Genomic DNA, 27,373 nt, shown 5'->3' with positions numbered 1-27,373 from the left:
GGGGGGTGACTGTGACAGCCCGTGGCCAGTTGGGCCGGGCTGAATTCGAATTACTGTAGCACGGCTACTGTAGCGCGAAAAATATTGTAGCTCCGGCACCGTATTCCCAGTTTAGTCCCATACCGAGAAACGGTAACGAGACAGACCAGTTTAAAAGACCGGTCACGGGAAAGTGAATAATTCCGGCTGCAGCCTTTTGCGCGAAGCGAGGACGAAAGCGCAAGAAAGTTATTTAGCAGGTATGGTTTACTCAAAGTGTAGAATAGATCTTAGCCGTTATCCTGAGCGGGTCGTTACAAAGACCATGAACATGTCTACATGGAACCAATCTAAAGGAACGCCCATACTATGGTGTGTATGATTGGCTTTTTTTTATCGAGAAATATTCCTGCTTACGGAGAAAGCATATAGTTTGGACATGGGCGCCATTTCCATTTTCCAAAGACAAATGTGTAGCAGCTTTCTCCCCAAAAAAAAAAAGGAAAAAAAGACAAATGTGTAGCAGCTGATGCATGAGTTTGCCCGCCCCATATGACATCGAGTCACGTCACACAGCATATGTTGCTGCTGCTTTGTTGAATGTGCATCCCAATTCAGACTTCCATGAAACCCATTGCACTCACAATTCCTCCAATCTTCAAAATTTCAAAAGATTTGTAAAACGTCCGTATGGTGTACCAAATATAGATGAAAAAAATTCGCATTACACAAATGGACTGTAAATCACGAGACGAATCTAATGAACCTAATTAGGCCGTGATTAGACACTAAATTGCTACAGTAAACATGCTCTAATGATGAATTAACTAGACTTATTAGATTTGTCTCGTAGTTTACAAACGAGTTCTGTAATTAGTTTTGTGATTAGTTTATATTTAGTACTTTAAATATGAAAAAAATTTCCTTTCAAAATTCAAAAAAGGGGAACTAAACACGGCCTTATATTATTATATGCTGTATGTATTCTTCTTCTGTAATCGAGTCGCAATAAAAAAAAAGAAAAAAACCCTCATTCATATACGGAGTAGTAGATCGAGCTGCCAGAAGAATGCTAGTAGTAGGCCCTGTTTGGGACCGCGTTTGTTTCGTTTTCGCTTCTGAGGCAAAGAAGCGAATTAAACCCGCCAAACGGGCTGCGGCAGACGCGTGTTGCCCGGCCGCCGCGCGTTGAATAAGCGGCAGTTACAACGTGCGGCCCCAAAATCGCGAAAAGCCAGCTCCGAGCCGCGTTGCGCTTATGCGCGCCTCGCTTCTTTGGCACGCAGTCCCAAACAGGGCCTTGTAGTATGAATCAATCAATCGATTAAAGCAACAAGCATACTCAAATAAGTCATCACATCCAATTCTCCAATTGATTCTCCATCACTCACACGCGTCCTCCTCTTGTGCTGCCTGCTGCAGTAGCCAGGAAGGACATGAGCGGGTTGCCGCTCTGCTCCGCGGCCTCGTCCACGAACAGCAACTCCTCCGGCACGCGGAACGCGCCGTGCGCGCACACCACGGCCGCCCCCAGGGCCAGCGCCGAGAAGATGAGCGACCCCACGGAGGTCAGGAACACCACGAACGCCGAGGACGCGATCAGGCCCCCCAGCACCTCCTTGTCCGAGAAGGTGCGCCCGAAGGCGGCGAGCGGCGCCGCGTCGGCGGGGCGGAGGATGTAGAGCAGGCACCAGGCGGCGAGCAGGGCCAGGAGCGCCGCCAGCGAGAAGGGGTGGGCCAGGAGCGACGCGCCCAGGGAGAGCGCCACCACGGCGGCGTAGTTGACGCGGAAGTAGGCCAGGTTCTTGCGGAGGCGGGAGGTGGCGTCGGCCAGGGACTCCGGACGGGAGAGCGCCGCGCGGTCCGCGAGCTCGGACCAGGGGCGGGCACCCGAGAGCGCGCGCCGCCCGGAGTCGAGGAGCCGGGACAGGAAGGCGCGCACCGCGGCCGGGTTGGCGTCGTCGGCGGCGGCGCTGGGGATGGGGATGGGGGTTGGGGATGGCGTGGCGGCCGCCGGGACGACGGCGGTGGTGGGGAGGAGCGGAGGGGAGGCCGCGGCCATGGTGGCGAGGCGGGGCGATCTGCCAGCAGCCGGGTTTGGCGGATCTGAGATGAGAGAGGAGGGGCGCGACGCGAGCGAACACAAATCCGGCCGTGCCACCGACACACTGACTGTTCAACGCGTCGGTCCATCAGCCTGCACGTTTCCTATTCGCCAACAAAATGCGAGTCAAAATCTGTCCTATTATTATTTTTCTGGCCACAAACAAAAAAAACATTATATTACTACGGTCCTGATTAGTTCCAAAAAAAATTTTCTACGGTACCTATCACATCAAATGTTCGGACACATACATGGAGCATTAAATGCAGTTGAAAAAATAACTAATTACACAATCTAACTGATTAGCACAAGATGAATCTTTTAAACCTAATTAGTCCATAATTAGATATTATTTGTCAAGTAACAATGAAATGTGCTACAGTATCAAAACCAACAACTTTTCACCAACTAAACAGAGTTACATTCATTTATTCCAAAGCAAATGGATTGTGCAAAATTCCTTGTCTATAATATTGGTGAGTTTACAGAGTTTCAAAAATGCATAAAACCTTATTTTATTTCCCTTATAAGATGAAATGCCATGCCATAAGGGTTGCTAACAAAAGCAGTAAAGTGTTTGCCACAACCAAAAACAATGGTTAGGTAAACACGCAATGCGATTTGGTGTGAAGCAAGGAATTCAGCAAGAAGAAAGAAAACAAAAGGTTGGGCAGCGGAGGACCTCTCCATTTCAGGTTAGGCAGCAAAACAACTGCAATATAGAAAAAGTTGATGCGTGTAGTATTATATTAGGGATAACGTAAAGAAAAAGCACACGTGAGCTTAGAATTTCATCAGTTAGCTTGTTTTAATTACATACGTACTACATCTGTTCTTGTACTGAGCTGAGTGATCACAATGGTCATTATATCAATCCTAGATAGACACTCACACTGGAGATGCTGTCTGTCACAGACTATTCATTCAGTTATCTGATTTTCTTGCTCAATGTTGAAACTGCCAAAATTACACGTTCAGTTATATATACGTGGCCTCAGTTTAAGAATGGCAATGATATGCAAGTGATTGCAGTCCCGTTCTAATTGTTTTAGATTAGATTGTCTCATGTAATAGTATTGGGCCTCGGTGGGCCGGGCCGGGCCCCCATATTACATGCCTCTGCTAGGCTCTCATCGCCGGCGGCCTCAAAGTCGCCGCCGCCGCCTCGCCTCGCCTCGCCGTCACCTCAGCTCCCTCCAGCCAGTAGCCACCCCTGCCCTCGAGGATTCACTTGGACCGAACCATATCATGATATTCGCGGGCTGGTACCTGAAGATCGCCGCGGTCGGGGCCTCCATAGGTTCCGCCATGGAGCTCTTCATGATCCACACCGTCTTCTGTACGCTTCTCGCTCCCCCCAATCCCCCTCCAACCCTCCCTCTTGTAATTTCTTCAAGCTTTTTTTAATTCATCAGCAGACTCTCCAGTCCCTAATTTCGTCATCAGTCAAGTGCTGCTAGGATCTAGTAATTTCCTATCCTCTTGATGTGTCTTGTGGTGGTACTCATTTCGTGTATCTATATGTAACAATTTCAGCTAAAACTAAACCAAAATTTTGTACAAGCTAACAATGATTTTTCAAAGCAGCAAGGCACTGGTCAAGGAGTTTCTCTGTTCAACTGGAAACTTGGTGCTTACAACTTGATCGACTAGCACTAGTAGCATAAGCTGGTTTTGTTCTTTTGAATAGGACTATGCTCAATGCTAACCCCAGCAATGTGATGCAACCCCACACGAAGAAGGTGGTTGAGTAGCACTTCGCCCCCATGCACACAATCATGGTGTCAATAGTGCCAGTGCGGTTATCCATTACTGACATTCTTTGGCCATTCGAGTCGTATACCATGGCAGCAATCTGGCCATAGAGGAATGAGCCCAGTGGGATATTGGTGATTAGGATGTTGTGATTCACACCGACGCTATTTGGTCCAAAGAGCTCGGAGGTCACCGATACTGCTGCAGCGAAGATGAACCCTGAGCTTAAGCCAACTAGGGCTGTTCCTACTACCAGAGCACTTCCATCTTGTTGTTTCCACATAAGGAAAAAGGCCATTGGCATTGGCACCAAGGCAGCAGCAAGCCACCCTGTCCGAGCAAGTGACACCGTCCTGTATACAAATTGTATATATAGTTAGTTAGGAGGCCATGTGATGATGATTGATAAGATATAGAGCAAGATAGAAGAACCTGTCAAGGACGTCGGGGAGTGCAGAGAGAAGACGGCCGAAGAAGGAGAATGATGAGTAGACAGCAAGTAGCATGGTGAGCCGTGACTGCTGGTGCAATGATTGTGCAATCTGCCCCAAGTTGTTGCTGTATACCAGCCCAACAGTGGCTCCACAGAAGTAGGCTATGTAGTAGAGCCAGAAGTCCACACACCCAATGAGCCTCTTTGCACTATGTTCGTCACCGAGCACCGCCAGGCGGCCCTTGTGTAGTATTGTTCCACAACAACTGCCCTGCAGCTGGTGATCCATTGTTTTTTCCATCACGGCATCAGCCACTGTCTGATGATTGTTGCTGGTTAGTAGTGGTTTATGTGGGTCATCATGGTTTAGTGGAGATGCAGGGTCAGGGCCATGTGAGCAACTGGAACAGGCAGGGATGATGAGAGGAAGGGCGAGGAGAACCATGGCACCTGTGAGGATAACCCGTGCAGCGGACCTGGTTGCGGTGAAAGATCCAAAGACCACCAGATATGTGCCAGTGACGAATGCGAGGATGTAGAGGCCAAGGAAGACACGCCTGTCATGATTGGGCATGCTGTGGAGATGGCTGTCTTGCTTGTGGCAGAGGAGTATAGCTGGGAGCGCAAGAATAGAGATGGCAAGAGGGAGGATGGCATTGAGGAGGAGGTAGACAGATGGGGACAAAGGTGATAGGGCATTTGCAAAGAGAGTGTAGAAGGCGGCGCTGAGGCCATTGAAGCTTATTGAGAGGGAGAGGGCCAAGGGGCGGTTGTTTGCGGAGAAGCTGCGTATGCAGAGAACAAAGCAGACTGTGTTGAACCAGCAGATGCTCAACCCTGCTATCAAGCAGACCAAGAACACCTGCAGTGCAACATATGAATCAGAATTTGATCGAGTAATTAAATTCACCATAAATTGCATGTTGCGGCATCTTGACAGTTTAACGTGTGTTTGTGTCTGTGTCGGGGCTTCATACATTTGGGGAAAGTCTCCCTCCTGTCAAGAAAATTTGTGAGCTAATATATAGGTTTATATAAATGTAAGGAAGAAGGAGCTGAGTCTTGTTCCATCCATGAAAACGAAAGGTAAATTTTACCCCACTGGTCGTATCTGGCTTAAAATTAGTAACAGGAATCAATGCTGCTGCATGTTGGTGGCGGCCGGGCAGCCACACGAAGGAAGTGAAGGAGGCAGGTAGTTTGTGTCCTATTCCTATGAAATAAATCCTCTTCCCTCCCTCCCTTTCAGCTCCGCCATGGAAATGCATACATACATACTGGATGGATGCAGCGAGCAAATAGCAAATGTCCCTTCAATTCCCTATCATCCGTCCCTATCATCAGTTTGATTCTTGTTCGTTCAGAGCAAATAGCTCAATGATACTTGAACAGCAAATGGACACGCAAATAGCTCTAGCTAGCTAGCGGATTGCTGCTATTGCTTCTTGTCAGAAAAGAGAATGAATGAATGAATCGAAGCAATGGAACACATATATACCAGCGGGTATGGGATTGCGGCGAGGTTGACGGAGACGAGGCAGCCGTACTGCAGCGCGTACGCGGCGAGCCCCAGCACGGCGGCGACGAGGAGGACGGCGTGGAGGGGGATGTAGAGCAGGGCGAGGCCGGAGGACCAGCCGAATGCCTTGCCGAGGTCGGAGGCGGTGGCCAGGTAGTTGAGCGCCTCCTGGGAGATGCCCAGCGACGATTTCAGCGCCGACGAGTAGGCCGAGAAGTCGAAGTTGGTCCCCGTCAGAGCCTGGATCCACACCGTCGCAACAAGAACAGCCCACCGCCGCCACGCATCATCATCATCCCCTTCTAATTCCATCCTCCTCATCTGGTCGCCGCTCCGCCGACGGCCCTCCTCCGACGACGACACCTCTCTTGCCATTGCCTTGCCAACCTACCACCTCCTCCTTGCTTGGTTCAGGAACAGGAAGGAGGCTGCTGCCTACCTATAGCCTATAGGAGTATATATGTGCTATATATACACATCCATGGACCATACCAGCGCATACTTTCCATCTTCAGCCCCGCACATGTATCTTCCCTCTCTTTTCCAATCAAATCAAAGCTGCTGTCTTTTAATGCATGGTTGACTGGCTACAATCCTCCTAGCTAATATAAACCGGCCTTTTCTTTGCAATCCCAATGAGTATATATTGCATTTTGTAAATACAAAAACCAATTTGTACAGTGTGCAAGCATCCTTAAATATATGAGAAATTTTATTATGATTAGTTTCGCTAAATGGCGGTGATCAAATATACGAAATTTGCCACTGTGTATTTTCAGGCGCAAATATATAAGTACATCAGTTATCTTTACACACAGTGAAATGCTTGAACTTGTTCGTAGTGTCATCTAGGTTCTCAACCTTCCAAACTGCACATTCAGACCTACAAACTTACTAATTATGTCACATGAAGTCCAAATTACCATTCTTAAGTTATAAAGCTGAAGTATTTTCTGCTGATGTGGGAGCTTTCACGTGGGCCCAAAATTTATTTTTGATTTTTTACGCTGCACTCAAAGTTTGTCCAAAATTTTGTTTGAAAACTTTATGTCAAAATACTTATTTTTCCAATGTTTCCTCCAAAATTTATTATTTTCTGTTTTCTAATTGGTTACAAATTTTGTCATATAAGTTTCATTTTTCCTACAAAAATTTATACATATATTTTGTATCTGAACGTATTTGTACAAGTAAATTTGTTATAATTTTTTGTGTATATATTTTGTGCATAATTTTATATATTTGAGTAAATTATATAACTTTCAATTTAGCATAAGCAAGTGTGATTTGGATCTCACTCGATACGATTGACAAGTTTAAGAATCCGAATGTATACTTAAATTTTGAAAGTTGGGGGAGCTGAAAGACTGCTCGAGCCAAGTTTAAGACCCGGAGGTCTTGCAGACTTGCACACACCTTGTTTATTTTCAAGCAACTGGGACTGCTCTGATAGATCTGCTGGTTGATCAATCAATAATACAATGGAACATCCGAACATGCAATCCATGCGAGAGAATATTATTATTACAGTCCAGGCGAGCTTACATATAGATAGATCATAGATAGATATACAGAAGCTTATTCTGCATGCATGTGATGGTTCATGCATTATTAGGTGCTAACTACTAAGCAATTTGCATTGGACAACAACTAACATGGTCATTGCTGTATGCATGCTACGGGCGGCGCCGCATCGATGATCGATCCATCCAGCCATGCATCTATAGAGAATCCGATCCATCACTGTTTAATTTTGTATGTAGGTGCGTGCGCGGCGGTACGGTAGACGGAGGCAAACAAATCCAAATCCAAATCAAAATCAGGCCAAATAATAAATTAAAATCAGCAGCGGCAAACAGCAGCGTCATGGAAAGCTAGCAAAGAAAACCAGCTAATAATAAGCTAGGCAGCGCCGTGGGAATGGACACGTGGTCGTCCGATTGATGAGTCCATCAGCATCATTATCTATCTGGATCTGTCCCTGACAGATACTTGTCTTCATTTAAAAATATCAGTTGCAGTGTAATGACAATACTAATTAGGCTGCTGCTGCTGCTAGCTCAAACCAAATTAGGGTCGGAGTGTGACCTGAAAAAACAGCTGCTGCTTCTGCTGCATGTTTTCAAGCGTTCTTCCTTAATAATATATACAAAGATGCACAATTCTCTTACGTATCTGCTAACAACACACAAGTATAATTGGCTATACATATACTACGTCGTCATACATCAACATCTATTTGCTAGTTGCACTTGTATTTTTGACTCATCCTAGTTTTTGTAGCAGCCCTAGGTCATGGTCCATATGGAAATCCAGTTTCCACAAACTTTTCCTCGCCGTGGACATGGGTTACAATGCAAGCCGTCGGCGTTTTTATTTTACATCAACATCAATCTACCTGCTGCTCTTGTGCTCGTTATTTGACTACTACTACTAACATAGCTGAAGCCGCCTCTGGCCAGTCTGCAATCAGTCTCTTTTTTTAGAAAGAGCATGCAGGAGGGGGGGAAATCCCCCTTTTTTTCAGTGTCTTTTACAAAGTAATCCCTCTCTTCTCCAACCAAGAACTATAGAAAAGTGAATGCTTGCTATTTGCCAATAACCAATAAGCAAACTATATATTAAGGCTCACCAGCCATCAAGTTATGAATTCAAACTCCTCGCAAAAAAAAAAGTTATGAATTCAAACAAAAGAGGGCCTGCGATGCACGAATTCAAACAAAAGAAGAAGAACAAAACAATGCAAATCCGCGCAAAGATCCAGATCCACCCATGACGAAAGGGCTGCTAGCTTAGTTTTAGTGGTACCAACCTCCAAGCAACGACGACTGGAAAAGGCATTATTCCAACTACCATATATATATATATATATATATATATAATAACAAGCTAATTAAGGGGCTGCTATATATTCCCATTGACCTCGTATGTATAAAAAGTGTCAGATCAGCCCTGTTAGCAATTTTATATTTAAAGAGTTAAATAAATCATCATCGTCAACAGCTATGACGTCAGAATTCATATCTTTTATGCGAAAAAAAGCAATTGTGTATTTAATTTGTGTAGATGGGATTCGATATTGTTTGGTTAGGCCTTGTACTTATGACATGGGTTAGCCGGCCCACTGGGCCTCCTTCCCTCCCATGGGCCATGCCATGTCGTCTCTCCTCTTTGCTCTCCGTCGACCAACTCATCAACGGCGGCGGCGGCGGCGGCGGCGGCGGATAACCAGGCTTTCCAAAGCAGCGGCCATGGCCGGTAGAAACCTTCCCTTGTTGATCTGTTAAGTTTGAGCAGCTAGCCATCGAGTCTGGAGGTGGGCTGCGACGGCGGTTGTGCTGCACGCGGCGATGGCGTCCAGGCTCGATCTACCTCCGCTGTGGGCTGCTGCTGCTGCTCAGGTTCCATTTTCGTTCATTCCAATGCTGAAACGTGGTGTTTTTTTTTTTAGCTTGCTTTACTGCTTGCGCCAGGTCTGAATGAATTCTGCCTAGCCTCTGCTACTGATTAGTGATTAGTGAAGTGATGGTGGTTGAGGTAACTACTTCCTGCTAGGTGCTTGCCTAGCTTCAGTGAGGCAATAATGTCGGGACTATACATCTAGGATACCTATTAATTCGTAACTTGTTTCTTTGCAAGGCAGATTTTGTGTGGAGTCTTCAGAATTACTGTATGTTGCTCTGTCTGCCTGTCGTAAGCAAACAACTGGTTTGAATCTGATACGCACTAATTTGAGCCCTCTCTCTTCACATGTAACTAACTGTATGAATTTTGGACCTTTAATTTCTCTGAAACAAAGCAATCTACTTTTAATCTAGACGGATTATGCCATTTGCACGTCATATATTCATATGTAGTAGTACGTACTCTGACTGGCGTAGTTGGTCATTTGTACATGAGGTAGCCGTACAAGAACTCGTTCCAGACATCAGGAACACCCGGGAGGCACCAGTGCGTGCAATCCGCGTAGCTGGCTGGGTTCACCATCTGTTCCTTTGTCAGAGGGGCGAATTGTTTCCTGAACACCGCCGGGTGCCCGTCCTTACGGTAGTCAGACAACTCGGTGATATTCAGTATATCGACGCGTATGCCCTTCTGCTCCAGCGTCCCAAAATATGACATCGCCTTCTCCATCATACTGTAATCTGCCGCTTTATATCCAACTTTGTAGATCGGTTCTGTCTCATTAAGGCATTTGTTCCTGTCCACTCCACCCCAGTTGCTAGCCCTGAGAAACACACTCAATCTTTCATGGGCATGCTGGTATTGTACTACTGTTTTACATGTCTTGGCACAAGATATATGCAGGAGTAGTGCTTTCTATTGAACTCACCAGGAATGTGTTGGTGATGATCCCGCGAAAAAGATTCTAGTCTTGTTCTTATCGATGTTCTCACCCAGCCACTCGGTTAATTTCTTGAGAGCTATCTCGAAACCATCCACCATTTCTACTTCCTCTAACCTTGCATCACCATTCTCAAATGAACCATACCTGCTCAAAACAGAGATGTATTTTTCTCAGTTCTGGAAACTTTAAAACTATGTGAAATCGGTAATGTGATAGTATAAAGTTACATTACCTCACATCACCTTACCTAGGTATGAGTAGGAACTAGGAAAGGGGAAACGAATGAACTTACATGACCTTCATCCTCATGTCAGCCTTATGCTTCCTCCACCACACGTAAGCATTGAAGATAATGATGTCAGCATCCCTCCAGGCATTAGCATGCTTCTCGATTCTGTCTGCCCTTATGATCCTGTACTCCACACGGTGGACAATGGGGTCATCACTGTTGGACTCCACCAGCAGCGGCGACCAGTAGAAGTCTACTGTCGCATTGTATTCCTAAAATAATAAATGAATAACGGTTTCTCAAATTGGCTGATGGAAATCATTGGATTTTATAGTAGCCTGTAGATTTATGAAGGAAAAAACATACAAATGCCTTGAAGGAGATGAGTGAGCCATTGAAAACACGCATCTTGAGCCTGTTGTCAGGTATAGAAGCCTCCACCATGCACACCAGGGAAACCCATTGGTTCCTGTTGAGTGAGTCGCCCACAAACACCAATCTCTTGTTTCTCAGCTTTTCAAGCAGTCTGGTGGCATTGAATCTGTTGACATAGCAAAAATCCAGGCATGGTTTCATATACACCATGCATTTTAAGCTTTTATCAATGGCTGAATTTTATGCAAGATATGATCTCCTTTCTAGACTTTTCAAGCACATGAAATTGAACAATTTAAAACAAGATGGGATTTTTCCTCCCCAGTGGGTTTTCACTGTTAGTTAATTATCTAACCACCACAATCAGATCAATTTTCCTATCTTAAGAGTATCAATTATTTTTTTTCCTCTCAGCAGTTTCTATCCTGTGTTTTCTATTTCACCTACAAATGAAGTGAATGTTTCCCTGCTTCCTTGCATAAAACACAAACATCTACTTTAAAGAATCACAACTCTCTGATTTTGACACATCTTGTTGCTGTAATACTATACTTCACCTCCAGATTTTTCTTTTTAATTGCTGTTTTGACAATGACATGAACAAAACTGAGCTAGAAATACTCCCAAACTGGGGAAATCTGTTATGATCATACCTAGGAAGGTCGCATCTATAAGGTTGCCATCTCCAGTGCTGGTACATGACATCCTTCCTGCCATATTTGTCGCATGACAACTCAGGGAAGATGAAGGAGCACTTGAGTCCAGAGTACAATGGCCGGGACAAATTGTCATACACCCACCGTCCTGTCGACCAATTGCATTCCTCTTTTCTGGCATCTGGGAGCTCAGCTGTCAACGGCACAGGTGCTTCCGTCACTCTCAGTTGTTCATGGTGCTCAGCCACCATCTGCACCTGCATTTTTGGGTGTTCATGCTCGATCACCATTGGCACCTGCCCTTCCTGGCCTTGGTAGAACAATAAGGTGACGGAGCTAACAATGATGGAGAAGGCAACTAGGGAGTTGATGATGCTCCTCAATCCAACAGGAGAACTGAGAACCATCATCTTGGGATTGGCTTCTGGCTTCATTCTTCTTCAGAAAACTGTGGTGCAGTGCATAGCTCCCTCTTTTATTGTGCGCTCTCTAGGCCAAGTGGTCCAGGTTCATTGCTAATCAAGTAACCTGATACCTGAACACTGACCCTTGGGCCATTCATACCAAGGGAAGCAGTCTTGGAGTGTTTGGTATGTATATGGAGATGAAGCGGAAGCCCTACCGTCACTCAAACATTTTTCTAACTAATTAGTGCAAAAAGTATACATGCATCAAAGTCAAATATTTTACAATAACTATTTCAGAGGGTCCGGTGAGAGGAAGGCATCTTTTCCAACATGGTGGTGCCACCAATGTCTGCAGTCCTTTCTAAACTGATCATCAATTATTTGCCGTGGCTTCTGTTTTAAATAACAAAATCAGTTGTACCAACATGATTGTTCAGTATGATGCATATACCTCATCTTGTTAAATGGAAGATCATAAATCACTACAATATTTGTAGCATGCATCAATTTGGTTTGGTGGTGTCTTCAGATGGTGGACGTGCTAATAGTGAGTGGGTTCTTTTGCCTTGTGCAGCTCCAGCGTATCTCTAAAAGACGAAAGCCCACCCTGGAATCGGGCTAAAATCGAGCCCTCGCTTGGCCACGTCGCCCTTTATTTTCCACCCGTGCGATTCTGATCTGGCGTTCGGAAAGGGTAATCGCGAAGCGTCTCTATCGCGCTAGCGCTTCATTCGGAGCTCTCCGGCTCTCCGGTACGCAGGTCGCCACCGGCCACTACTTCTCTCCCCTAAATCCCCGTCGGAGAAGAGGAAGGACGAGTAGGCTGGGCGGTCATGCATCACGGCACGCCACCGGGCACGGCAAGCAGCCGGCAGTGGCGCGCGTCCCCCACAGCAGCACCGCCCGGGCCACGGATGCTGTCCGGCGGCGAGGCCGTCGCGCTCATAGCGGCCAGCGGCAACAGGAGGGCCTCGCAATGGCGCCGCGCAAGTGGAGCAGCGGCAAGGAGCATGCCGACGTGAAGGCGTGCAGCCAGCCAGCGGGGAAGCGCCTCGACCACCACGGCACGCAGATGCGGTAGCGGTGAGGGCGAGCAGCACTGGTGCCCCTCGCTGTTCTCTGTTTGGCTTTAGGCCATCGTATGATTGAAGCTCTATGTGTGATGAAGGTGCACGTGTACCACCTGACCTCAGGCACGTAACTGCATACTCAATCGATTTCAGTTTTCGTTTTTGTTATGAGTAGTTTCATGCATATTAGCTGTTCGATGAAATAGCTAAAAGTATCTGACTCGCATTTTCTTTATCACACTTTGCTTGAATTCCAATTTTCCATTAGAGTCTTTGGTTATGCCTTCATGAAAACTATATTTACTACAATAGATGATTTGCAATTTACACAATGTTACATTATTACTGAACCCCCAAAATAGAAAATTAGTTATACTTGAAACTTAATAATGTTAAAGTTCATTCGAAAAGATAAAGCACTAATTACTGCTCCTACAGGAATGCGTGAACAAGACATAGCAAGTTAACACTATTAGGTAAAGTCGCCATATCACCAGAGGAAAGAAAATTAGTATAACTAAACCCTCATCTGTGAGATTTATGCATTACCCTTCTTTGGAAAACACAAGAGAACATTGCATTGGTAATTAAGGTACCTTTTTCTCAAGTTTTTATTTCCTTTCCTGGATAACTGTTTGCCCAGGTTCAAATGCATCCTACTTTGCTCTGACAAATCCAACTACTGCATCAGCAGACAGCCAAACTGTAGGAGGTCATGTTTGGTCTGATTTCAATGCCTATAGCTCATAAATACAATATTAACGAGATGATAACTGTCCATTAGTTTAGCGAAAGAGGGGTAAAAATTATATTGGTTTCATAAAAAATAATTTTCTCAAAAATAGGAAGAGTTTGAATTGCTTTACGAGTCAAAAAAAAAGATTCTGAAAATAGTGCGTGCTGTCTATGAAGATAAATAATCAGGATTTAGGAATGCAAAACCTTCTCAAATATACCTACATATGACAATGATAATGCCTCTTAGCAGAGCAAGATTTCTAAAGAAATTTGGGATAACAAAATCTCACATGATTTGCAAAACTAACACTACTGTTAAAGCATATAAATAAGCAACCACAATTCCTTCTTTAACAAAAAAGTTTTATACATGCAGATCAGATTATAGTTTCAAGGAATCTTAGGACATTTTAAGCAAAAAGCCAAAAGACCATCATGTCCCTCATTAAATATGATGCTATTCTGCATTGCTGCAATCATAGAGGCAATAAAAATGCAAATTTCTATTTTCAGGTTGCAATACCATCCTATGCTTTGCAAAATCCTAAACACTTCATAGTTTCTTTGTGTAATGCAGGGAATAGAAATTTTAAGCTGTTCGATGACAATGGTGGGCTCATTTGGCACAAAGGCTATCCCTGCCCCTATATATATGTAATAAGCAGTTTGTTATTAAATATTCTGAACATATGTTAATCTCAAAATTTATATATATCCATGCTGCTTTCATAGGCATAACTCCATTAGCAAGAGTGTAAACTTCCATATTAGTGACTACTATACTTCACTGACACTAAAGAACCTTAATATCTTGTATGGAAATACATATTTGTGACCGCACCAAGTATCACATCAACTACAATCAACAAGTCAAAGTACTGTATATTATGCATAAACTATATTCAAACTCCATGCACCCAATGTAAATCTCCAATCTTCATTGGAGGTCAACAAGCGCGGCAACGCCGCGCCATGTTTCTAGTGATATAACTAATTGGGTGCCTCCAAAGACCAAATACAGGGTTAGGTGAAATTGTGGTCTGCTTTTTGCAGTGTTTGGTTTTGGTACCATGTTCTAACCATTGGGGTCTATTCTAATGACAGTGCTTGGGCTTGGCTGTTAAGCTGCACATATGATGCTAGATTGCTTATCATGTGTGCCTGTGTGGCCATTTTCTCAGCAAAAATTGTTTATTTCTGGCAGGTACGGTAGCTCTTTAAAGCATGGAGGGTGAGGAGAAGCATTCAGGAAAACATCTGCAAGCAACACTGGAGAATGGTAAAATCGTTACAGGTTTGTAGCGCATGAGATGAGGGGGCCTTACAAGGCTTAAGATGAGCTGGGTACACACACAGTAGCAGTAGTGAGCTGCCAACATGGGATACCTTTACCTAATGCTTGCTACTCCACATGGTTCCCTCGGGGATCAGACTGGGTACTTACTGAAAGTCCAAGGAGAGTCAGTACAACTGCTATGGACTTGAGCAACATATTTATTGTTGTGGATAGAGAACCATGTAAAAGACAACAATTAAGTGGGCTTGAGCTAGCTGCAAAGGCAAGTAGTAGTTGAATGCTTTCCACCCCATGATGCCCAATACAATATGCAATGAATATATCTGCCATCCTGGATCATAACTTAATTCGTTTTAGATTATTATTCTCCGAATGCAAGTTTTTACAGGAATTGGAGAAATTTGTTCCCCATTTTTTTTCTCCTACATGTGCCCTTTCAAAAGTCTATCTTTATCATGAATAAATGAGGCAGCTTGCAATTCACTGGGGAAAAAAGTCTATCTTTAGTGTTAGATGAGGTCACAAGGGATATATAAGGTGAGATTCCTTGTTGTATGCTCTTTGCTGATGATGTGGTGCTAGTTGACGAGAGTAGTACATGGGTTAATAGGAAATTAGAGCTGTGGAGATGCACGTTAGAGTCGAAAGGGTTTAGACTTAGTAGGACCAAAACCGAGTACATGATGTGTGATTTCAGCGTGACTAGGCATGAGGGGGGAGATGTTAGTCTAGATGGGCAAGTGGTGGCCCAGAAGGATATTTTTCGGTATTTAGGATCGGTGCTATAAAAGGATGGCGACATTGATGAATATGTTAAACATAGAATTTCAGCTGGCTGGTTGAAATGGCGTTAAGCTTCTGGCATTCTTTGTGACAAAAGGGTGCCACAAAAGTTAAAAGGCAAGTTCTATAGGACAGCAATTCGCCCGACGATGTTATACGGTGCTGAATGTTGGCCTACAAAAAGGCGACATGTCCAGCAATTGAGTGTAGCAGAGATGCGGATGTTGCGGTGGTTTTGCGAGCACATAAGTAGGGATAGAGTCCGAGATGAAGCTATTCGGGATAGGGTCGGGTGGCACCAATTGAGGAGAAACTTACCCAATATCGATTGAGATGGTTTGGACATGTCCAACGGAGGTCTCCTGAGGCGCTGGTGCGTAGTGGGGTTCTTGAGCGGGTCGATAATGTAAAAAGGGGTAGAGGTAGACCTAAACTGACTTGGGATGAGTCGGTTAAGAGAGACCTTAAAGATTGGAATATCTCTAAAGAGATAGTTTTGGATATGAGCATTTGGAGATTAGCTATCAATGTGACTGAAATCATGACTTTTATTTTTTTGGGTTTCATCTCTAGTCTATCTCAATTTGTTTGGTAAAAAAGACTATGTTGTTGTATTCGTGATCCCCGAGATTGATTTTAGTATACGGGTAATCTCTGGATCGCCAGGCCTAACAAGATAGACAGACGCATGACTGCCAATTATTCATGTGTGGCCCAGCATAACTTGGGCTGCATATTGGGCCCTAACGGCAAATTAATGACCAGATCGTGGCTTACGAGCCCATGGCCTGGATATGCGGCGGCAGCTAACCCAAAGCTTCCACCGATGCCCATTCCACGGCGGCGGAGGCCGGCAGCTTATCCAAGTAGCCATGGCAGTGCGCATGGCGGTGGGCCTGCGCGCGATGGTGGCGTCGTCTACCCCTCCGCGGTGCCGTATGCTGCCGGCGAGCGTGGAACCTGCAGCTGGTTCAGTGACTTGAGCCCTTATTGTTCAGGTCGCTCTTCTCTCGTTGATCCACCTCTCAAATGTGTAGCTTTTTCTTGCTTGCCTGCCTGCCTGCCAGTCTGAATGAATTGAATTTTAGAGACGTCTATGACAGTGTTTCACTCTCAAGATGAGTTGTTCTTTTTCATGGTAAACTTTTGTTAAAATTTGCAGAGTTATGTTGCTCTGTCAGATGAAAACAAATAGCACACTGCTATACACTGTTCACTTTTATCTGCCAGCCATTCTCTGCACAAAGTAAAGCAGCCTAATCTAGATGCAGTATGTCATTTGTACATTATATATGTTGGGGGGATAAAATCTGGCATGGTGTATCATTTGTACATGAGGTAGCCGTATAAAAACTCGTTCCAGACATCAGGAACGCCGGGGAGGCACCAATGTGTGCAATCCGCGTAGCTGGCTGGGTCCGCAATCTGCTCTTTTGTCAGAGGAACAAACTGTCTCCTGAACACAGTAGGATGCCCGTCCTTGCGGTAGTCGGACAGCTCTGTTATGTTCAGTATCTGAACATGTATGCCTTTCGGCTCCAATGTTTTAAAATATGACTTAGCCTTGGCCATCAGACTGTAATCTGTAGTTGCGGCTTTGTATCCAACTTTGTAGATCGGCTCCGTTTCGTTGAGGCACTTGTTGCTGTCTTCACCACCCCAGTTGCTAGCCCTGGAAAATACACATATATCTTTCATCAGTTCCACCAAGAAAACCACCTGATATCATGGAGATGTAGCTAATGTACTAGTAGTTATGAATAATGCAAGGGTATCTCTCTTACCAGGAATGTGTAGGTGATGATCCTGCGAAAAAGATTCTTGTCTTGTTCTTATCAATATTCTCTCCAAGCCATTCAGTAAGTTTCTTGAGAGCTATCTCAAAACCATCAATCATTTCCATTTCGTCTAACCTTGCATCTCCATCTTCAAATGAGCCATACCTGTACATACAAATTATGTTAACAAATCCATTGCGCTTGCGCCTTAGACTTGTTAGTTTTTATTCCATTTTGTTAGTTCTCATAACTATTCTGACATGCGACACTGACAGCGTGATCCCTGTTGAGTAGGAAGGAAAGAATTGTACTTACATCACCTTCATCCTCATGTCATCCTTCTGCTTCCTCCACCACAAGTAAGAATTGAAGACAATGATGTCAGCATCCCTCCAGACACTGGCATGCTTCTCAATTCTGTCTGCCCTTATGATCCGGTACTCCACACGGTGGATTATTGGGTTATCGCTGTTGGACTCCACAAGCAGTGGTGACCAGTAGAAATCTATTGTTGCATTGTATTCCTGAAATGATTATGTTTTCATATCGGTTAACTGAAATATTTATTTCTGTGGCCTGTAGAATTGTGAAGGAAAACATACCAGTGCCTTGAAGGAGATGAGTGAGCCATTGAAGATGCGCGTCTTGAGCCTGTCATCAGGTATTGAGGCTTCCACCATGCACACCAGAGAAACCCATTGGTTCCTGTTGACTGAATCGCCCACAAATACTAATCTCTTGTTCCTCAGCTTTTCAAGCAGCTTGGTGGCATCGAATCTGTATTGACATGGCAAATCCTGACATCAGACATCATGTCTTCCTACCATGCAGAGTAAGTTATTCGGGATATGATCTCCTTTCTACCCTTACAGGATGGTACAGATAATAAAATAAGAAGCAGGTAGAATTTTTCTTGGTTTTGATCTTTCACTGTCAGTTATTTCTCTTGCAAATTTGGTTTGTTGTTTGCCTCGCTAAGTGGCTAACAATCATAATTAGATCAGTTTTTCAATCTTAAATAAGTTTTATCTTTTTTCTTCTGTGCTGTATAGAATTCTTTCTTTTGTTTCAATCAGATCAATTGAGTTTTTTACTGCTTCCATAAAAAACAAAAGAAAAAATATCCTTGCAAATTCTTGACTGCGATACTGAAAGCGCTTATTGTTCTAGAACTGCACCTTCAGATATTCTGGAACTTTTGGGTTGACAACAACAAAATTGAGCTAAAAATACTTGGGGAGCATGTAGTCATCATACCTTGGAAGATCGCATCCATGAGGCTGCCATCTCCAGTGCTGATACATGACATCCTTCCTTCCATATTTGTCGCAAGCCACCTCAGGAAAGATGAAAGTACATTTGAGCCCAGAGTACAATGGCCTGGACATGTTGTCGTACACCCACCGTCCCCTCGACCAGTTGCACTCCTGCTCACCGGCATCGCCCGCATCAGTAGTCCCTCTCATCGCTGGTTCTTGGAGTCCAGCCTCCACCTTCACCTGCATTTCTTGGCGTCCATGCTCGACCGCCATTTGAACTTGTGCTTCCTGGCCTCGGTCAAGCAAGAAGGTGGCAGAGCTGGCGACGATGAAGAAGGCCACAAGGGAGCTCACGATGCTCCTCACTCCAACCGGAGCATGGAGCACCGTCATCTTGGGGGTGGTTTCTGTCTTCATTCTTTCTTCAGAAAAGTGTGGTGCTTAGCTTGGCTCCCCTCTTTTATGGTGTACCTCTCTTCTCTGCGATGGGGGTACTAGACTTGCACATGGCTAAGTGACCCAGGTCTGGTACCAATCAAACAAACTGGCAAGTGACCCCTGAGCTAACCACATAACGAGAGGTAGCATGCTAGCATCCACCTGTTCTGAATAATCGAGCGAGCCATTTGGTAACTAAGAAAGAGCAGGCTCAGTTAGTCTTTTTCAATGCTGAAACTTAGACAATTGAATATCAGTTTACAGTTTGATTTATAGTCAGTCTGAATTTGCAAATCACCAACTAAATTGATCCCATGCTTTTTTCTCATATGAGCAGCGTGTTCTAACTTTGTTTAAAGGCAAAAGGGAATAAAATATGCGAGGAGGTCCAAGTGCTGGTTTCTGTTGCCGACAGTCCTGTCAATCCACCACAGTATCACACCAAACATGATATAGAAAGGGTGAAAATAAAAAATGAAGTGAAGCACAGGAGTTTGTGAATTAAGCAACTAAAAAGCTGATTGCCAGGAAAAAAATAACATGTTTTGCATGTTTCTTTGACAATCAATAAACTACACTTGAAGTCATTAAGCCACTAATGCAAAGCAAAGTCCACCAATGTTCCAGAAGACTAACCCAGCTGAAAGTAGCAATCATAATTGTTGTGAAGTATTAGTGAATTGCCCATCTCTTCCCAATAGCTTAAGCTTTTGGGTTCATCTGGTTGGTGCATGAAACCTAACATGGTATCAAAACCAGAGGTCTCGAGTTCGAGTCTTGGTAGAGGCATCTTTTAAGTCCTCCGCTCTCTTCTTTGTTTCCACATTTACGCCTTGTTCCGGCTGCATGTGAGTGGGAGTGTTGTGAAGTATTAGTGAATTGCCCACCTTCTCCCCATAGCTTAAGCTTTTGGGTTCATCTGGTTGGTGCATGAAACCTAACAATAATTTCTCTTGGTGTTTGGTAGTAATATATTGTAACAATATATGTAATTTTCTAAATAGATATATATGTATATGTATTTTGTCTTAGCATCATAATAAAAATGTTATTCCTCGTGGAACCAAGTGATCTGTTCTATCTGGCGGGCAGTGGCCCGTCACCGCCGGTTTGATTCAAACTACCACCGTTGAAGCTGGGCGAGCTAGGCCGCGGCGGCGCGTGGCTGCCGGCGGGCGTGGCTGCGGCAGCGGCGGAGGCGTGCGGCTGTCGCCGGGCTTGGCCGCGGCAGCGCGCGACTGCCGGTGTGTGCCGGGTGTGGCTGCGGCGGTGCGTGGGGCATGAGGCATGAGGGGCTTTTTCTTTTTCTTTTTGTTATTTTAATGGCACCACCGCAGGTTCTAGAACCAATGGTGATACCCTACCCATCACCGTTGAGTTAAATCCCACGGTATCCGAACTGTTGATGATGAGGGGTACGGTGCTGGAGTAGTGATGGTCAACTTGGCTATCAGTGAGTCAATCAGAGTCAATTTAGCCACCTGCCATATTTTATTTCATTTTTTTATTCATCCATGACATGGGTTACTTTTTTAGGAATGTATCACAAACTATTTTTTACTTTAATGAGTGCACAGACGGCATGCACTGACGACCCAGTCACCCAGCCTTTCTGAATGATTCATTGTAAAGAAATGTACCTGTTTTTTTTTTAGCATGGTGGCACTGGGATCATTATTTTACGAAACATGGAGATCTGAATTTGATTTTGATAGACCGATGGATGATCATTGGTGCCGCACCAGCACCTGCAATCTCTTTTAAAGTAATTATTGGCCACGCCTTCTATTTGCCTTTCTATTCAATCTTTCTTGGGCCAAAAGGCACGTTCAGATTTAACAATAATGAAAGGCAATTGGTGGTGGTCTGATCTGGTACCTAGAGGCAAATGCCACATCACGATCCTCCTAACATTCTTTCATCAATTTGGTTCAGTGCTGAAACGTGAAATGGCCCTACTCGGTGCTAAATAAATAGTAGCCTTCTTGTGCGTTATCTTGTTTGAGCAAAGGACTAAAATGAGTGCATTCAGAGACCAAATAAAGGGTTAGGTGAAATTGTGTGGTGATAGTTGCTTTGTTTGGTATCCTGTCCCAACCAATGCGGTCTAGTCTGTACTCTGTAATGAAAAGGCTCGGGTGTGTTGAGCATTGCATTATTTATACTGCTTTCAGTCATTCTTCTGATTCCATCCGGCCATTTACAGAAAAATTCCTTGTGGCAGGTGCAGTAGATCTGAAAAAGCGTGGATGATGAGCAGCAGCATTCAGTGGAGCAGCATCTGGTTGCAAGGTTGGAGATGAGTACATTTTTTTTTTGAACGGCATCGGGGGGGTGAGAAACCCCACCTACTATTCATTGAATTGTAAGGTTTGTTACAAGCTTAACCTCGGCATTCCGAGGGGTGAGAAGTACATGAGAGAGTGAGAGAGAAGCAAAGAGAGAAACTAGGTAAGACAGCCCGCCATCCACTCACGCCAAGCACGAACTTCAGAGCGAAGCTTCCTATACCGGCAGCTCCTAGCATCAACATCATGCAGCACTTTCCTGAGAAGAGCAATCGGAGAGATGGCATTCTGGTCGAAAATCAGTGCATTACGCGCCTTCCAAACGTGCCAGAGAATTAGGAGAAGCATATCAACCTGCACTGCTTTCGGAAGATCATGAGACAAGACAAGTTCCCAAGGCCGTCTGAAGACATCACCATGGAAACATATCTGCAGCAGGTCCCAGACCCCCCTAGTAGCACTGCAGTCCCAAAAGATGTGTGCATCTGTTTCCAGCACCCCAGGACATTGCTCACACCAGGAGTCATCCAAGGTTCTGATATTCCGGTGGTAGAGATGAGCACGGGTGTTGAGACGGCCATGGAAGAGGAGCCACGCAAAGAACTTAATCTTGGTTGGCAGTTTGATATCCCAAATCCGCGAAACATCCGCCGGTATAGTTGGGCCCTGAAGTACCGAGTAAGCTTCACCGGTGGTAAAGGGGCTCCTATTAAGTGTCATGAGAGTGCGAACATCAGGCTTGTCCTGGAGAGTGATCTGTGCAAGACAGTCAGAGAGAATCAGAAATTCATCCTCGGCTGCACGCGTGAGGCGGGGGTGCAGAGAGGATCGGAGGCCTGAAGTCACGACTGTCCGAACAGCGGCCTCTTTCTGAATGCAGTGGGAGAACAGAATGGGAAAGGTTTCGGAGAGTGGTGAGTTCAGGATCCAATTGTCGAACCAAAATGATGTGCGAGCACCATCACCAAGCAGGACAGAGGTAAGGCCGCGGTACCGAGGGAGTTCCTCCTTCACAATCGAGCAGAGATAAGAACCGGGAGTGCCCGTGAGACATGGCCCGACGTGGGACAGAAACCACGACTTCCAAGGAAGCTCATCCGGCACATGTAATTTGTGGACGAACTTCATAAGCATGCAGTGATTCATGTTAGTCAAACTCTTGATGCCAAGACCACCACATTCGCGCGCCCGACAAACACGGTCCCAAGCGACAAGACAGTTAGCACCGGAGCACGCGTCCTCACCAGTCCAGAGGAACGCTCGGCGTTTGGCGTCAAGAATCTCACACACACTTTTTGGTAGGAGGATGGAGGACATGTAGTATATGGGGAGGCTTCCAAGGACGGCATTGACCAGCACGATCCGGCCACCATAACTAAGCAGTCGCGCCTTCCACCCAGCTAAGAATCTATCGAAGGAGTCAAGAAGAGGTTGGTAGTCAGCAGGACGAAGTTTTTTGGGTGAGAGAGGGAGACCAAGATAGGTTTGAGGGAAGGATGACAGTGTGCAACCAAGGACATTTGCCATGGCGGAAGCAACATCTGGAGGCACATTCATCGGGATAAAAGTGGACTTGTGAAAGTTTATGGTGAGTCCGGTTGCCAGAGAAAAGTTCTCCAAGATTTGTTTCAGAGTTTGCATAGAGCCAACGTCTCCCCTAGTGAGAATAAGAGTGTCGTCCGCATATTGGAGAACGGGACAAGGGAGGGAGGGATCAATAGGATGACACAAGTCGCCAGCCCGGGAAGCTTTAGAAATGAGCTTTTGCAGCACATCTGCAACTATGATGAACAAGTAGGGTGAGAGGGGGTCACCTTGACGGAGACCACGGCGACAGGTGATCCAGCGACCCGGAACGCCATTCAGTAGCACAGAAGTTTTGCCACTGGAAAGAATGTTTGACACCCACAGCCTCCATCTTTCGTCGAATCCACGCGCACAGAGGATTTTGTCCAAGCTGGACCATTCGACAGAATCAAAGGCTTTCTTGAAATCTAACTTCAGGACTGCAGTGGGCACTTTCCTCTTGGAGCAGCAGCTCAGTAGGTCAGCGGCATACACAAAATTCTCTGCGATGCTTCTCCCATGAACAAAACCGGTTTGGTCAGCGTCCACGATGAGAGGGATAAAGGGTTTTAGCCGGTTGACCATCACCTTGGAGAAGAGCTTCATGGGACAATTTTGCAGAGAGATGGGGTGAAAGCCGTCAGCGGTACGGACTCCTTCCTTTTTTGGGATGAGGACCAATAGAGCTCGATTCAGACCATCCATGTTCAAAGACCCATCAAAGAAACTATTAAAGAGCTGCTGCACTTCAAGACAAAGTGAAGGCCAAAACTTTCTGTAAAAGGAAGGACCAAATCCATCAGGCCCAGGGCTTGAACGAGTGTCCATAGCAAAAAGGGCGTGAGTGATTTCAGTCAGAGTGAAGGGTTCAGAAAGAGGAGCCGAGGAGAGATCCAAATTGGGGTAAAGATCCTGGAGGTCGAAATGCCACACTGTGGTGCATGAACTCCCCAACAAATTCAGGTAGAAGTCATGCAGAATGGAGCTCTTAGCATCATGTGAAGTAGCAGCAAGGCCATCGACCTCAAGACAGGCAATGGTGTTGTGCCGACGCCGTCCAGAAGCTGCAGCGTGAAAAAAACGGGAGTTCTCATCCCAATCCAAAGCTAACCGAGTGTTGAAACGTTGACGCCAAAACTCAAGTTTTTCAGAGCGGATATCTTGCAAACTCCGCACAGCGAGGCAATGGAGAGCAGCTTCAGAGGCATGCAGCGGTCGTTCTTCTTCAAGAAGGTCAAGGGCGTCGATGAGAATCTTAGTGTCACCCTCGCGTTGCACCAAAGGTCGCTGGCGTCGGGACCAAGAGCGGCAAGCAGTACGACAACGTTTCAACCTAAGCACAAAAGTTTTTGCCTGGCAACCGTGGAGAGGTTGGTCGAGCACCGATTGCACCACCATGGGAAACTGACTGTCGAGGAGCCAAGAATTTTCGAAACGAAAGCAAACGCTTCGAGGCACACGCGTGCAAGCGCAGGCTAGGAGTGGAACATGATCCGAAGCAAAGCGGGTCAGGGAAGAAAGAGTAGTGTTTGGGAAACAAGCGTCCCAATCAAGATTTACGAAGCATCTGTCCAAGCGCACTAGAGTAGGATTGACCCGACGGTTGCTCCATGTGTATGCCCGATCCACGAGAGGGATCTCGACCAAGGCGATGGAGCTGATGAGGTCATTGAAGCGAGTAGCATCAGACAAGTTGAAGGAACCAGTGTTTTTGTCAGCAGGACTCCGTGTGAGGTTGAAATCGCCAAGAATCATCCAAGGTCCAGAGATCAGATCGGCAAGAGAGGCAAGCTCGGCCAAGAACGATGGCTTGTCCTCATGCAGGGTGGGTGCATAGACGTTGGAGAAGGTAAAGGTTGAACCATCAGCCAGCACAGCGAAGCTTGTAGTGAGAGTGTAAGAGAGTTTAGTTACAGAATCAACAGAGCAAATGGAAGCATCCCAAGCAGTAAGAACACCACCAGCAGAGCCCACAGCGTCAAGAGTTACACAATTCTTGAGGCGCGCAGGGAGGAACGTGCGATGTTTCAACGGGGACAGGCAAGAAAGTTTGGTCTCCTGGATTGCAGCCACAGAGGGGCGCGAGGAGATCAACTCCGCAAGAACATCGTCGCAGCGGCACGATTGCCCCAAGCCACGAACATTCCAAGAGAAAAAAGACAGCTGGTTTGCAGTAGATGGGGTGAGCGAGCCTTAGAAGGCTAGTAACATCAGAGCTGTACACACACAGAGAGAGACAGTAGCAGCAAGCAGCTAGCCTAGGTGCTGTACCATGGGATTCGTTCCTGCTAGTTGCTGGGCACATGGTTCTTGGTTCTCTGAGGAATCTGATCAGGCGCATGCACACGCCCAGGAAGAGAGCATGATGCACGCACTCGGTACGACCATTATATGATGCTGTCCAGTCCTGGATAGGATAGAGACGCTTGCATGTAAAGATTCACTAGTACATACGTCTAATTGATTTTGAAAAAGTCTACGATAAAGTAAAGTGGTCATTTCTCCAACAAATTCTACGCATGAAAGGATTTTCTTCAAAATGGTGTAGATGGATTGAAGAAATGGTTACGGGAGGAAGCGTAGGGATTAACGTCAATGATGATATTACTCCTTACTTTCAAATTAAAAGAGGATTACGCCAAGGGGATCCGATGTCTCCAATCTTATTTAACATCGTGGCTGATATGCTTGCACTCATTATTAAGAGAGCAAAGTCCGATGGACAAATAAGTGGGGTCATTCCTCATTTAGTTGATGACGGTCTATCTATTCTCCAATATGCGGATGACAATCATTTTTCTTGATCATGACCTAAAACAAGCAAAAAATATGAAACTTTTGCTTTGTGCCTTTGAGCAATTGTCTGGGTTAAAGATTAATTTCCACAAAAGTGAAATCTTCTGCTATGGTGCTGCTAAAGAGATGGAAGATGAATATACCACCCTCTTTAGTTGTAATGCTGGAAAATATCCCTTTAGATATTTGGGGATACCTATGCACCATAGACAGCTACTCAATTCTAAGTGGCATAAAGTAGAAGAAAGATTTGAGAAAAAACTCTCTTGTTGGAAAGCTAAGTATCTGTCTTATGGAGGATGATTGGTTCTCCTAAATTCAGTGCTTAGCAGTCTTCCCATGTTCATGATGTTCTTTTTTGAAATTCCAAAAGGAGTTTTGAAAAATCTTGATCATTTCAGATCAAGATTTTTTTTGGCAAGGATCTTCCGAAAAACATAAATATCGGCTTGCTAAATGGGACATCCTTTGTCGCCCTAAAGATCAGGGTGGCTTAGGCATCTTGGACCTCCAAATACAAAATAAATGTCTTCTAGCAAAATAGATTGTGAACTTGCTTAACACTGATGGTATGTGGCAAGATTTGCTGAAGAACAAGTATTTGCGGTCCAAATCTTTAACGCAGGTTAAGGCTAAACCGTATGATTCCCATTTTTGAAGGGGACTTATGAAGATTAAAGATGAGGTCTTAACTAATGGCACCTTTTTGATTAAGGATGGAAGTGCCACGCGGTTTTGGGAAGACACTTGGGTAGGCAATATGTCTTTCAAGGATAGATATCCATCTCTTTATAATATTATGGGAGATCCTCATGCGATGGTGGCCAAAATTATGGCTTCTCAACCTTTTAATATTTCTTTTAGGAGAACGTTGCTGGGACCTAAACTGAGAGACTGGTCTAATCTTGTAGCACAGGTAGCACCTTTTTAATCTAGTGGATGGGTCGGGTTCTTTCGTTGGAACTTAACCAAATCTGGGTTATTTACGGTCCGCTCTATGTATCTGCATTTAATTAATACTCATACCCCTTTCAGACATAAGAAAATCTGGAAGATTAAGGTTCCTCTAAAGATTAAGATTTTCCTCTGGTTTTTACAAAAAGAGGTGGTCTTAACTAAAGACAATCTTGCTAGGAAAAATTGGAAAGTCAGCCAGAAATGTATTGGTTGTAATTTGGATGAATCAATCCAACATTTGTTCCTAGATTGTCATTATGCTAGAATGATTTGGAGGATGGTGTATCTTGCTACGGGTCTAACTCAACCCAAATCCATTAGACATTTATTTGGTTCTTGGCTCTCTAATCAAAATATTGAGATTAGTGATTTGATTTGGGTTGGGGTCGCTGCTCTATGCTGGGCCATCTGAAATACCAGCAATGACATTATTTTTTATAGAATTAAATATAACTCTATTCTGCAGGTTATTTTCATGAGAACGTACTGGCTATGTTTTTTGGCGCAGTTGCAGTGTGATGAGCACAACAAGAATTACTATCATCGTTGAGCACTAGAATTGAGATGGTCTTGTTGGAGCAGGCTAACGATGGATGGA

The 27,373-nt window shown here is 45.0% G+C and overlaps 4 protein-coding genes and 2 long non-coding RNA genes across 6 annotated transcripts; 2 read left to right on the top strand and 4 right to left on the bottom strand.

The window, feature by feature from the left end:
- Positions 1–1,282: 1,282 nt before the first annotated feature.
- Positions 1,283–2,175, bottom strand: LOC120643387 (PRA1 family protein B2-like). The gene has a single exon (XM_039919742.1). The coding sequence runs from the start codon at positions 2,039–2,041 to the stop codon at positions 1,367–1,369; it is 675 nt and encodes a 224-aa protein (XP_039775676.1). The 5' UTR covers positions 2,042–2,175; the 3' UTR covers positions 1,283–1,366.
- A 1,482-nt stretch (positions 2,176–3,657) lies between these two features.
- LOC120643386 (protein NUCLEAR FUSION DEFECTIVE 4-like) lies at positions 3,658–6,402 on the bottom strand. Its single transcript, XM_039919741.1, has 3 exons — positions 5,770–6,402; positions 4,271–5,133; positions 3,658–4,191 (listed from the first exon to the last, which is right to left on the bottom strand). The coding sequence occupies exons 1-3, from the start codon at positions 6,163–6,165 to the stop codon at positions 3,699–3,701; spliced, it is 1,752 nt and encodes a 583-aa protein (XP_039775675.1). The 5' UTR covers positions 6,166–6,402; the 3' UTR covers positions 3,658–3,698.
- A 2,522-nt stretch (positions 6,403–8,924) lies between these two features.
- LOC120643385 lies at positions 8,925–15,328 on the top strand. Its single transcript, XR_005662995.1, has 2 exons — positions 8,925–9,191; positions 14,818–15,328. It is a non-coding gene; the product is annotated as an uncharacterized LOC120643385 (long non-coding RNA).
- LOC120643384 (protein trichome birefringence-like 34) lies at positions 9,622–11,976 on the bottom strand. The gene is made up of 5 exons (XM_039919740.1): positions 11,396–11,976; positions 10,734–10,908; positions 10,431–10,639; positions 10,124–10,282; positions 9,622–10,018 (listed from the first exon to the last, which is right to left on the bottom strand). The coding sequence occupies exons 1-5, from the start codon at positions 11,830–11,832 to the stop codon at positions 9,676–9,678; spliced, it is 1,323 nt and encodes a 440-aa protein (XP_039775674.1). The 5' UTR covers positions 11,833–11,976; the 3' UTR covers positions 9,622–9,675.
- Positions 15,329–16,499: 1,171 nt separating the features above from the next.
- On the top strand, positions 16,500–18,501 carry LOC120643383. The gene is made up of 3 exons (XR_005662994.1): positions 16,500–16,691; positions 18,054–18,132; positions 18,221–18,501. It is a non-coding gene; the product is annotated as an uncharacterized LOC120643383 (long non-coding RNA).
- Positions 16,823–19,272, bottom strand: LOC120643381 (protein trichome birefringence-like 34). Its single transcript, XM_039919738.1, has 5 exons — positions 18,729–19,272; positions 18,074–18,248; positions 17,787–17,995; positions 17,478–17,636; positions 16,823–17,365 (listed from the first exon to the last, which is right to left on the bottom strand). The coding sequence occupies exons 1-5, from the start codon at positions 19,145–19,147 to the stop codon at positions 17,017–17,019; spliced, it is 1,311 nt and encodes a 436-aa protein (XP_039775672.1). The 5' UTR covers positions 19,148–19,272; the 3' UTR covers positions 16,823–17,016.
- Positions 19,273–27,373: the final 8,101 nt, after the last annotated feature.

Source organism: Panicum virgatum, chromosome 8K (assembly GCF_016808335.1).
Source record: "Panicum virgatum strain AP13 chromosome 8K, P.virgatum_v5, whole genome shotgun sequence".
In the NCBI taxonomy this organism is placed as follows: domain Eukaryota; kingdom Viridiplantae; phylum Streptophyta; class Magnoliopsida; order Poales; family Poaceae; genus Panicum; species Panicum virgatum.
Note: the sequence above shows the minus strand (reverse complement) of the source record. Positions and strands in the feature narration are given on the sequence as shown.

What these genes read in the sequence shown, in the direction of transcription:
- LOC120643381 (XM_039919738.1), bottom strand. Translation starts at nt 19,147, where the DNA reads ATGAAGACAGAAACCACCCCCAAGATGACGGTGCTCCATGCTCCGGTT. An exon ending in CATGGATGCGATCTTCCAAG is followed by an intron (nt 18,249 to 18,728) that starts GTATGATGACTA and finishes ATGTCAATACAG; the next exon opens with ATTCGATGCCACCAAGCTGC. An exon ending in GACATGAGGATGAAGGTGAT is followed by an intron (nt 17,637 to 17,786) that starts GTAAGTACAATT and finishes TTGTATGTACAG; the next exon opens with GTATGGCTCATTTGAAGATG.
- LOC120643384 (XM_039919740.1), bottom strand. Translation starts at nt 11,832, where the DNA reads ATGAAGCCAGAAGCCAATCCCAAGATGATGGTTCTCAGTTCTCCTGTT. An exon ending in TCATCTCCTTCAAGGCATTT is followed by an intron (nt 10,640 to 10,733) that starts GTATGTTTTTTC and finishes TTATTATTTTAG; the next exon opens with GAATACAATGCGACAGTAGA. An exon ending in GACATGAGGATGAAGGTCAT is followed by an intron (nt 10,283 to 10,430) that starts GTAAGTTCATTC and finishes TGTTTTGAGCAG; the next exon opens with GTATGGTTCATTTGAGAATG.
- LOC120643387 (XM_039919742.1), bottom strand. Translation starts at nt 2,041, where the DNA reads ATGGCCGCGGCCTCCCCTCCGCTCCTCCCCACCACCGCCGTCGTCCCG.
- LOC120643386 (XM_039919741.1), bottom strand. Translation starts at nt 6,165, where the DNA reads ATGGCAAGAGAGGTGTCGTCGTCGGAGGAGGGCCGTCGGCGGAGCGGC. An exon ending in CCGCAATCCCATACCCGCTG is followed by an intron (nt 5,134 to 5,769) that starts GTATATATGTGT and finishes GTTGCACTGCAG; the next exon opens with GTGTTCTTGGTCTGCTTGAT. An exon ending in CTCCCCGACGTCCTTGACAG is followed by an intron (nt 4,192 to 4,270) that starts GTTCTTCTATCT and finishes ATTTGTATACAG; the next exon opens with GACGGTGTCACTTGCTCGGA.